General features: G+C 44.3%; 1 protein-coding gene across 1 annotated transcript; it reads left to right on the top strand.

Moving 5' to 3' along the window:
- Positions 1-9,843: 9,843 nt before the first annotated feature.
- On the top strand, positions 9,844-11,466 carry gpr174 (G protein-coupled receptor 174). The gene has a single exon (XM_018737041.1). It carries the CDS (start codon positions 10,112-10,114, stop codon positions 11,180-11,182), a length of 1,071 nt encoding a protein of 356 aa, XP_018592557.1. The 5' UTR covers positions 9,844-10,111; the 3' UTR covers positions 11,183-11,466.
- The last annotated feature ends 290 nt before the right edge of the window (positions 11,467-11,756 follow it).

Here is an 11,756-nt window from a genome sequence, read left to right as displayed (position 1 = left end):
ATTTCTGGAGAAAGGTGAAATAGATGAAGACATGAATAACCAAAGTGGATCTCTGGAAAAGGTTCAACCTCTGGAGACGTGACCTGGGGAGGAGGTGGCACAATTGCTTGCGCGCACGAACCCCGGCAGGGCAGCGGACTTGATGTGTTTACGAGGCCCGCTCCGGAGGGTGGTACACCCCTTCCCATGTTATGGGTGGGCTCGTATCAGCTACCCAGGGAAAGGAAGGATGTCGGCCAAGGTGTGTGTCCTCTGCCCTCTGCTGCCAAGCATTAACACAATGACACCAAAGAGAAAGGGTCAGATTGACCAGCATAGATCCAGCATGAGCCAAACCCGTGATGCACTGAGCCCCGCTGCCCTATTTGGAGCGGTGGCACAGAGTTCAGAGATGTGTTGCACGGAGCCCTCATAATGGAGACAGAAAGGAGTTCCGTTCCACCAACATGAGTATGCAAATGTCAGACGTGTGAATCTTTCACTTGGTTTACATAAATGGCTATGCATTTAGTTTTCACCTTCAGAGAACATGTGTTCTTGCTGAACTGATCTCTGGCGGGGGGTGTTACACTGCTGTGGAAACGCCAGACATGGGGACGGATGGACGTTTTTTTCCAGGTCTCTTTGTAGATGATATCAAATTGACGGTTTTTTTTTTTACCATCATGGTAAATGCTGTAAGTGCAATAAAAAAAAAGAGCACCTAGCTGACCTTTTACAAAATCCATGTGTTTCTTGTGTCATTATGAAACTGTCACGCAGAAGTGCTGTCTGTAAACTCGGCTTCACCGAGCGCGCCTTTCGCTGGCTGCGTGTTTAAAGTGCCCGACTCAGTGCCTATGAAATGCCTCAGTGACTCCGAGCTAAAAGCTCGCAGTCTTTCACTTTCAAACTGAGTCATGAGAAAGAACGGTTTTAGTCGCAGCCAGCCAAACTACACCCAGGGCCAGTGCTTTTGGTTCCCCATGGACTACTATCCTTAAATTATATATACATAGATGAAAAAATATTTTCTATTAGATAATGATACATAAAGGTGAGGAGGAAGTGAAGCAGCTGACTGTGTACTGTTAGAGATGCTTGCAACCTTTGGATAAAAAGGTTGGTTTGAATCTCACCAACTGCAGTAGTGGCCTTGAGTACATTACATCACATGTATTCATTTAGCTGACACTTTTCACCAAAGCAGCTTACAATGTTAAGCTACTTACAATTATTTACTTGTTTATACAGAGGGGTAATTTTACCAGAGTAACCTGGGGTATGTGCTTTGCTCAAGGGTACTACAGCTAGAGGTGGGATTCAAACCTGCCATGTGGGGGTCCAAAAGCAGCCACTCTAACTGCTACACTACCAGCTCTCCCTTGAGTAAAGTACTTACCATAAATTGCTCTGGTAAAGCTGTCCAACTTTATAAAGAGGTAAACATTTGTAAGTATCTTGATGTTACTTTTCAGCATTTGCTGAACAGGAAAGTAAAATTTGAATTTATAAATGATTTTTAACGTAACTATTTACGATAACAAGTACGTGAACATTATACACACAATTTTTATTTCAACTGCTAAAAACAACTAAAAATAGAGGGAAAACTAATTTTGAAATGTGAAGTTCATTAAGGGAACAAATAGCTATAACCTCTTTGCCGTGTAGAGCGAAGTTCCATTGAAAATGTTTGCATAGTATATATGGGAACAGATCTTCAACTTTCCAATAAACCTCTTGCATTATTACTTACCATTATTTATTGGCTTTGGTGGGTATGGTTTGATGGTTGGTTTTTTGTTAGTGGGATGGCTTGATGGCTGCTTTTTTGTTGGGTTAGGCTTGTTTTAGGTGTTTTGTTGGTAGGTGTGGTTTTATTGGTTTTTTTGTGTTGGTAAGTTAGGCTCGGTTTGATTATTTGTTGGTGGATTAGATTTGCTTTGTTGGTTGGGTTGGTGGGATTAGTTTTGGTTTGGTGGGTGGGCTGGAGAAGTCGGTTAAGCTCCTTGGTCTCAGGGCATGAAGATGTTTGTTGGCTGTGCTGCGTGTTGTTCTCTGTGGCTTCGGGTTGATGGTTGGACTGGGTCCTTGTGTACAGCTGTTGAAAAATACACACAGGGTTTAACATCTTTTCCTGTGTATCCTGAGTGTATGATTTATTATTATTTATTATTAAGGTGTTTTATTAATGTCTTCCAATGTTAAAATTTCAGTTTAAATTTCAGCAGCAAAAATGTATAACTCAAATTTTGGCAACCCTTGCTGAAGGCTGGGGGGTGTGGTGGCACAGTGGCTTGGCCCAGGTCCTGCTCTCCAGTGGGTCTGGGGTTCAAGACCTGCTTGGGGTGCCTTGTGACAGACTGGTGTCCTCTCCTGGGTGTGTCTCCTCCAGCCCTATACCCTGTGTTGCCAGGTTAGGCTCTGACTCCCTGTAACCGTGTATGGGAGTAATGGTTCAGACAATGTGTGTATCTGAAGGCCAAGGTTCCTATAATTTACAAAACCAGCCCTGACTATACCAGGGCCCCATGCCTTTTTCATGGTCAGGACGCAAGTCATGCCTTGTGGTGAAGGCTGTTGCAGTAAAACAACGATGCTCTTCCTTTTACCCATGGCTGAATCCAGGGCAACTTACCACATAGAGAGGCCACAGAGGGTGTCCAGTAGAGTTAAGTCTAGGCTGAGGTGGTCATAGCAATTTACCACTGGCTGCATCTTTATAACAGGGGCCAAACTGTAGTAGCACAGGGGTCATGAAGTCACTAAATGGTTCCCCGTTCTTGTTTGGAAATGCAGCCCATCTAACTCAGTTTGTGATGAGTGGATGATCACAGCTATGTCATGTTCTCAAAGCGATTAATCAAACTAGGCTGGTCATGCAGCCAAGCCAAAGCTCTGCTCCATTTCCAGCACATGATGGTGCCCTCTTGAGCTGTTCCGTGTACCCCCACATGCAGAGCTCTGGGTCTTCATGCACCTGAAGATGCTCAGTAATTCATGCACTGAAAGAGTCTAGGATGCCCTGGTGCAATAGAGCTGAGTTCACTGCTGTGGGATGTCAGTGAAAAAAGTGGGAAACCAAAATATAACACAGAAAAGAGGAATTTGCACAAGAGAGTTTCTGCTGAAACCATCTGTTGCCCCAGAATGAGTTCTCTTTTCCACTGTGTTCTTTTTTCTTTATTTGTATACAACATAGTGACTATATATGTAAATACATATGTATTCACATATATAGTCACTATACTGTGCACCATGTCAATTTTTCGACTACATGCACGACTTCCTCTAAAGCTACATATGGAACTGGCCATTACAAACTTTTTATGAAACGGGGGTGTGGTGGTGCAGTGGGTTTGACTGGGTCCTGCTCCCTGGTTGGTCTGGGGTTCAAGCCCTGCTTGGGTGCCCTGTGATGGACTGGTGTCCTGTCCTGGGTGTGTACCTTCCCCCTCCAGCCTTATGCCCTGTGTTGCTGGGTTAGGCTCCGGCTCCCCACGACCCTGCATGGGATAAGTGGTTTCAGACAATGGGTGTGTCAGACATCTCTTACGTTACACGAGAAAGACTGCTTTTGATTCAATAATGATTTCATGGTAAATATAATGGATACACGGGGCTCCCATACTTTCAAGCAGCACTGTATTAATGTATAGTATATTAATGTTTTCTGCTGAACAAATTACTGACATTGTCTTTTGACGAGACATATTTTGTTAACTTTTAAAATGGATATTTAAATTGAAAAGTTTCGCATTTATCCACCCACATCCCTGCTGAGGGATGGGAACTTGTGAGGTATCGAGAAAAATAACAAAAAAGCACTAACAAAAAACTAAAGCAAAATAAGAAAGTTTTATTTCTTTCTTTGCAAACTGTACACTAGGCCAGCTGAAAAACTCCTAATGTTTCATTGTTAGTGGGGCACTAGGTTCTCTATATATTTCTGTCGACAGCATTAAACAACTAGATGGGGGAAACAGAACTGTATTTACCTGGAAACATCTGGATGACCCAACAGGCTGTGGGTGCTGTGCCACAGGGGGTAGGTGGCAGGTCGAGGGGACGGCACACGTGTCTTTGTGTTGTTTAGGATGAGGCTCCAAGCCCTGGTACAAAGGGCATGCTGAGTTGGTGGAGTTTACCACCCAAAACGAGCTGAGTTTGAACAGCTGGGGACTCATGATGACAGTAACAGCCAGGTCCAGTTTTATTATTAGACCTTAGGCAAATGCCTCAGGGCATCAAAATTTCTGGGCACCAAATTTTGCTGCTAGAATCAAAAATAAATTGTAATCTTGCAGAAAATTAATGAACACCTTGCATCATACGAAAGAAACAAGCTTATTAGAAAACTGAAGGGGGTGTTGTGGTGACTTTGTGTTTTTGACATGTTGCAACTTTGTGGGTAACATTTTCTGTCAAACAAATCGTTGCTCAGTGCAGTATATATCTATTTGTTCCGTTAAAAAAACTTCAGTCTTGAAAATTAGTTTTCAATCAGTTTTCAGCTATTGAAGTATAAATTTTTTCTACGCACACATAATGTTCACGTGTGTTATCATTATATTAAAACATAACATTTATAAATTCAAATTTTATTTTTTTCTCCTTCATAATCTGTGTCTACATCTAAATAAAAACAATTTTTGTCATATTTATGTATGTGTACTTTTATTAATTTAGAGATCAAAGCCCAAGGTGACAGACATGTGAAAGCAGCTCGGGTGCTGAAATAACTCCGTTCTCTTTGCCATCTATCACTAAAGCAGGTTTGGTTACAGCACTGAGGTTATCATTTTCTACTGTTTTTCATATTTTCCCTTGGCAGTTCATAGATCAGAAGCTGTAGGAGGGTAAAATCCTCCTAAAACAGGTTATTTTTATGGCAGCACATAAAAGCAGCTGAAAGGGGGATCCAGGGGAATAGTGTTGAAGACAGACAATTTAGAAACTGGACATTTTACCAGAGTTTGGAAGGGTCAAGTTTCAGAAAGAGCACCTCTGTGAAAGGGGTATTATCTTTAAACATCCAGCAGCAACAAAAAAGTTAGTAGTATATAACGACTGCCAAAAGATTACTTGATTGTGGTAAACACTTTTTTCTCGTTGAGCTCAACGCCATGTGTGTCGCCCCTCTGTTGCAAGAATGACATGTTCACAACTGCTCTGCTCACAGAAGTGTGAACCTGACACACGCCACCAGGTGCGTTGCAAAAGCTGAGCACACAGGAAAACGGAAAACCTCCTGTCCTCTTTTCGCACCTGAGCTCCGACTGCGATAAGGACTCTGCTTTCCTGCTCATCCGCTGCAAAGTTTAGAGAGAAATGTAACTGAGTCGCGTGCGTCAAGGGAAGGCTGCAAGCGGCGAGGCCCGGCTGTGCGTCGAGTGGCTCTGAAGGCTGCTGTGCAGATGCTCAAGTGTCGCTTAAGCTGAGATCTTGTCGCCTTCATGCTTGAAACCCTTGTTACCTCACTTTCATCTCCTCCTTAAAATGTGTCACGAGTTCTTATAAATTCACATTTTGGACAAACTGCCCTAGCCTGTCGCTCATGGGTGAACTGAGCATAGGTGCTCAATGGGAACATGCCCCGTGGTTGCTGGCTGGAGGTTCAGGGAACATGATCCTTCACACAATGTTTGCCTGCTGTAAGACTGTTGCATCTGCTCCTCGTCTTGGTTTACATTTATTTCTTTAGCAGATGCTTTTCTCCAAAGTGACTTCCAATGAACTCTACATAGTGTTATCAGTCCACACACCTTATTCACCACGGTGACCTACACTGCTAGATACACTCCTTACAATGGGGTCACTCATCCATACATCAGTGGAACACACTCACTCTGTCACTCACACACTACAGGTCAATCTGAACAGCAAGTCTTTGGACTGTGGGAGAAAACCCACTCAAACATGGGGAGAACATGCAAACTCCACACAGACTGAGCAGAGATTGAACCCACATCCTCTCACACCACCCAGAGGCTGTGAGACAGCAGCACTGCTCGCTGTGCCACCGTGCTGCCCCGATTTTTAAATCAGAATGGAGAGAATTACCTGTTTTGTGTACCAACGGCACAGGTTTTCCACCACAAACCCGGACCAAAGCGCTAACATGGTATACGCACGCAGATACTGGCTGGTACAAAGTAAATAAACAGCGGAAGGTATATCTTCAGCCGAAACACAATATTCCACAAAACCGATTCTAGAGGTTGTGTACGGAGCTAAAACAAATGTGCAAGCTACACAAAGAGCGCTCAGGAAAAGTACTTACGTAGCATGTGAACAGCAGGTATGAAATTTGAGTATGTTAGCGTTACGCACGCAGCCATCGTTGTAGACATTAAAACAAATCACGTGGTCAACAGTTTACATTTGTGCTGAGATGAGCACAGTATCATGTTAGATGATGATTTCTGAACAGCAGTTACTGCTGTAGAGGGGTGCGGTGGTGCAGCAGGTTTGGCTAGGTCCTGCTTTCTGGTGGGTCTGCGGTTTGAGTCCTGCTTGGGGTGCCTTGCAATGGACTGGCATCCCATCCTGGGTGTGTCCCCTCCAGCCTTGCGCCATGTGTTGCCGGGTTAAGCTCCGGTTCACCGCGACCCCTACTTGGGATGGGTGGTTTCAGACTGTGTGAGAGTTACTGCTTTATCCATAACTACTGAGCTGATGAGGTACAATGGCTTATGTTCCGGAGTTTAACCTAACCCATTACTGTGTGCTGCCGGGAAGGGCAACATGATTTGCATGAAGGAACCTGGGACTTCACAGGCCATGTAGAGAGACAAAGAGAGATACAGTACCTCTGAAAAGTCTGAGTACACTTTCTTACACTATTTGGTTAACAAGTTTGACCCAGAAACCAGTTCATGGATGGTTTGCTTTCACTCTTCAGTCCAGCTCATACAGCCCATGCTGCCCATCTGCACTCACATTTTTGACTGATAATGTAGGAGACATTTTACCGTGTTTGAGATGATCCCTTTCAGCATCGCAAGGCTCGTTATGGAATCATGCTTGTGGATGCAAGACAATGACACATAAATGCACTGTTTTAGCGACCAGGTTTGGCATAGGTATGATAGGCTGAGAACCATGTAGAATAAGACACCCTACATATCATAGAGTGCCAAAGTACAGCTGTTCATCACCAAGTGTGCACCTGCAGCATATGAACAGGCCCTCTGTCTACCGTATTTCCTTTTACATTAAACCCTGAGCAACCACACGACAAATGCATGCCACAGAAAGATGCACTGTTTTTTTTTTTTTTTATTTTATGAAAATTAAATGGAAATCAGGACTGGTTTATACTAGTGGCCCATTCACCTGTGTAAGGATAGAGAAAGATGTGCACTGTTGCGACTGAGCTCTGAACAGACCATTCTTTGGGCTGGACTGGACTAGACGGTGTACAGTACTGTGTAAAAGTTTTAGGTACTAAAAAGCTGTGAAGTGAGAATGCTTCCAAAAATAATGCTGTTAATTAATAAACTTCCTACAAAGCTTAGTAACCATCCATCATCAACAACCGCTTGGAGGGGTCCTGCTGTCTGGCGGGTCTGGGGGTCAAGTCCTGCTTGGGGTGCCTTGTGATGGACTGGCACCCCATCCTGGGTGTGTCCCCTCCCCCTCCAGCCTTGCACTCTGTGATGCTGGGTCAGGCTCTGGTTCGCTGCGACCCCACTCAGGACAAGCGATGTGTGTATGTGTGTGTGTACACTTTCTTTCTTTAATGACATATAAAACCCCTACTGTAATACTATAACTTTTTGCAAAAGGAATGCTTGGAAATGTGAAATGTGCTCTGTTCCATTGACATTAATGCAGAAGACATTAAATAACCTTCTAAAACAAATATTTTTCTGAAACATCTAAGTACCTAAGACTTTTGCCACAGTAAGGTATTTCAGATGAGGTGTGGTGACACAGCGGGCTTGGCCAGGTCCTGTACTCTGGTGGGTCCGGGGTTCAAGTCCTGCTTGGGGTGCCTTGTGATGGACTGGTGTCCTGTCCTGGGTGTGTCCCCTCCCCCTTCAGCCTTGTACCCTGTGTTGCTGGGTTTGTCTCCGGCTCACCCTGACCCTGCTCGGGACAAGCACTTTCAAACAATGTATATGTGTATTTCAGGCACTGAACAGGAGACCAAAAGACTAAATATTACTTATTGTTTTATTGTCCACTTTAGTGAAAGCAGTGTGCAAATAAAATAAAAAACCAAGGGAAAGCAAAAATAGAGCCTGCCATTCAATCTTGCTTAAGACATACCAGTACAGTGAAAAATTGTTACAACAGCTTGCGGAAACATGTGCGATTTTATCATAGAAAAGGCTAATATTTCAGTAAAATGGTATACAGTATTTGCTCATTCCAATCATTGTTACTTTCCTACATATCCTTTGTGCAATCCTGACAAAGATCCAATGGACAGTATACCTAAATTCAGTCAACCCCAGTTAACCATCAGCCCATCTCATCTCGTCTTCCCAGATCAGCCATTCAGCACAACAAAGTGCTCATGGAACATGTACTTATGGCGACATTAAACAAAGTAGCAGAACACATTCACTATGTATACACACACATTTACTGAGACAGCTTGTCCCAAGCGGGGTCGCGGCAAACTGGAGCCTAACCCAACAACACAGAGGGCAAGGCTGGAGGGGGAGGGGACACACCCAGGACGGGACGCTAGTCCATTGCAAGGCACCCCAAGCAGGACTTCAACCACAGACCCGCCACAGACCAGGACTTGGCCAAACCCTCTGCACCTCTGCGCCCCCTCATTATTATTATTATTAATTTGTTTAGCTGATGCTTTTAAATGTTACGCTACTTACAGTTTCTTACTAATTTATGGAGCTGGGCAATATTTTATTGTAGCAATTGATTATGCGGCAAGATGCCATAATCAAGGATACTGCAGCAGGAGGTGGGAAACGAAAATGGGATATTTTGCTTCTTATAGAAATAATCTATAAACGTACAATTATTAACTCAGTTACATAAAACATTGTGCCATGCTGGGTTCTTTAAAGGACCAGCACTGAGAACAAACTCAAGGTGTGTGTGTTTTACTCATGCTATGTACAGAAATGATGACTTGCGAAGGACTGGACACAAGGAAGGTTGGGGTTCTCTCTTATTGGGACCTGCTCTCTGGTGCTCTTCTCATGGTTACATGACACTCACAAGCCTGCCACAACAATGTAAACAGCTTTAACATCATGAATACCCTAACATAAGAGCAAATAAATCTTTAATCTCGCAATCAAATGAAGATCATGTAGAGTGAAACATGTGTAACGTTACATGACGTGTGTTCTGTATAAAAAATACCCTTTAGGTTGGTTCTAAATTAATTTTAGGTGACGTATATTTCCTTCAAGAACCAATTTTATTGATTTCCACGTGAGAAACAATATTCATTTGATTCCCTCAAAATGGGGATTCAGCAAACGGACCTATTTCCTGAAATAAATAAACCCCATTATGGGAGGAAGGGATGTAATTCACACGAATCAGCCTACAAAATCAACACTTCCACTTAGCTAATATTTTGTACCATCAGAAATGCCTGTGTCTAGAAGAGCCACTATTTCTCCTTCCATCTCTCCCAGACAAAGCAACGAGCAGAAGCTCCTGTACAATGTCAGTTAATAGCGTGCCTCACTGCTAAGTTCTCACAAATTATTGGTCTCTTTTTCCAGGAATCTACAAGTTGAGACTGGACAGTGGGAGAGCTTCTCATTTATATTGAGTCCAGACAACATCGCCTTTTCCCCATGTGCTAAGACACGCGACCTTCTCATCCTCCTAACACGCCGAGATCGGAAGCTCTGACACTCTTTGTCTGAAACAAGAATGACCTGAAAAGCTCAAAAATGGAGAACTTTGAACCATAGCTGGATACTTCCATATACCATGGAAGCTTTGAAGGACCCTCACAGAGAAATCTGGATGTGTTCTCCAAGGACATTTCAATCAAGGGATGTAATAAAAGGAGTCTGGAGGCTTTGACTTCTGGAGACTTTCTGAATCAAGGATTTCAGAGGACATAAGTGGAGAGGGAGTACGCAATTCCTGGAGGTGTCAAAAAGCAGGACTGGGCCGGTGGAAAATGAATGCTACCAACAACTCAAGCATATGTCTAGATTTGGTAGACCTGAAGTCATACCAGCACTTCATCTATGCAGTGATCTACACTGTCATCTTGGTGCCAGGGCTCATTGGAAATGTGTTGGCACTCTGGGTCTTCCGTGCTTACGTGAAGGAGACCAAGAAAGCTGTCATCTTCATGATCAACCTGGCCATTGCTGACCTGCTACAGGTGCTCTCGCTGCCCCTGAGGATCTACTACTATCTGAATGACTCCTGGGCCTTTGGGTCAGTGCTGTGCATGGTCTGCTTCTATCTGAAGTATGTCAATATGTATGCAAGCATCTACTTCCTGGCATGCATCAGCGTGCGTCGGTGCATGCTTATCATTCACCCTCTACGCTATACCTCATCTAGGCGTCGCTTGGACCGTGGCCTGTGTGTAGCAGGTTGGATCGTGGTTTTCCTGTGTTGTCTGCCCTTCCCCTTGTTGAGGTCTCCTAACATTCCAACTCACTGCTTCTCGGAGCTGAACATGGTGGAGGTGCCCATGGCAGTTGGGGTAACTTTGGTAGGGGCAGCAGAGCTACTGGGATTCCTGCTGCCCCTGGCCCTGGTGCTCACCTGCTCTTGGCGGACAGCAGCCAGCCTGCGTGAGAAGAACGCTGTGCTTCAGGACAGCGGAGAGAAGCGCAAAGCCCTCAAGATGGTCCTCAGCTGTGCGGCTGTCTTCCTGATCTGCTTCGCCCCGTACCACCTCACCTTCCCCCTGGACTTCCTGGTCAAGTTCAAAGCAGTGAGCAACTGCACCATCCATGACTTAATCCTGCGCTGCCACCCTGTCACTCTCTGCCTGGCCAGCCTTAACTCCTGCCTTGACCCCATTATGTACTACTTCACCACCGATGAGTTCAGGAGGAGGCTTTCCCGGCAAGAGCTGGCTGACAGCTTCCAGCTGCACCGCAGGTTGTCCTGCACAGCTGGGGAAGACAAGCCCCTGGAGCCACAGCTTGGGAACGGACGAAGAACGTGGTCGTCCGCTAGGAGCGAAGAGACTGTGGACACGCCAGTTCACTCAGGGTGTGACTCTTGAGATACACCAGTGCTTGAACCTGAGGGAAGAGACCGAGGGCACCCCTTAGGCCCAGAAAAGGGTTTGAGGACACACCCCGGCAAAGATGCTTATGAACTATCTCTTCCGTCTGTGAAAAGTAATTAAGAACGTAGATAACAAATAATCTCTACATAGCTTGGACCACTAAAATATGAAGTTCATTATTTATCATGGCACCTGGATTATACTGTGAGTTTTGACAAAAATTCCTGCGTTTCGTGAAGTTTGATACAAGAAACTATATTTTTTCCATTGGTTATTTAATATTGTCGGAGTTTTTATAGGACTGCCCTCCTATACAGTTTCTATTGCATCAATAGATAAAAGAGACAATAAATGCACTATATTTTATAAAATGATGAAGAAAACCTTTGTGTTCATATTGAGTTGAACTCTGTACTAATGTCTGCTGTGAAATGAAGCACCTTTCAGCTTCACTGTCTATTTTGGTGGTTACAACATCAGAGCAATTTCCTGAAGGAGGGGGCAGGGGGCAAAAAATATGACAGCGAAAGGTGATAACACTTCAGAATGCACTTTGGTGCTTTGCAGA

This window comes from Scleropages formosus, chromosome 13 (assembly GCF_900964775.1).
Source record: "Scleropages formosus chromosome 13, fSclFor1.1, whole genome shotgun sequence".
Taxonomy (NCBI): domain Eukaryota; kingdom Metazoa; phylum Chordata; class Actinopteri; order Osteoglossiformes; family Osteoglossidae; genus Scleropages; species Scleropages formosus.
The sequence above is the reverse complement of the archived record's forward strand: the minus strand, read 5'-3'. Positions and strand labels throughout refer to the sequence as shown.

Excerpts from the sequence above, each read along its gene's own strand:
- gpr174 (XM_018737041.1), top strand. The coding sequence starts at position 10,112 with ATGAATGCTACCAACAACTCAAGCATATGTCTAGATTTGGTAGACCTG.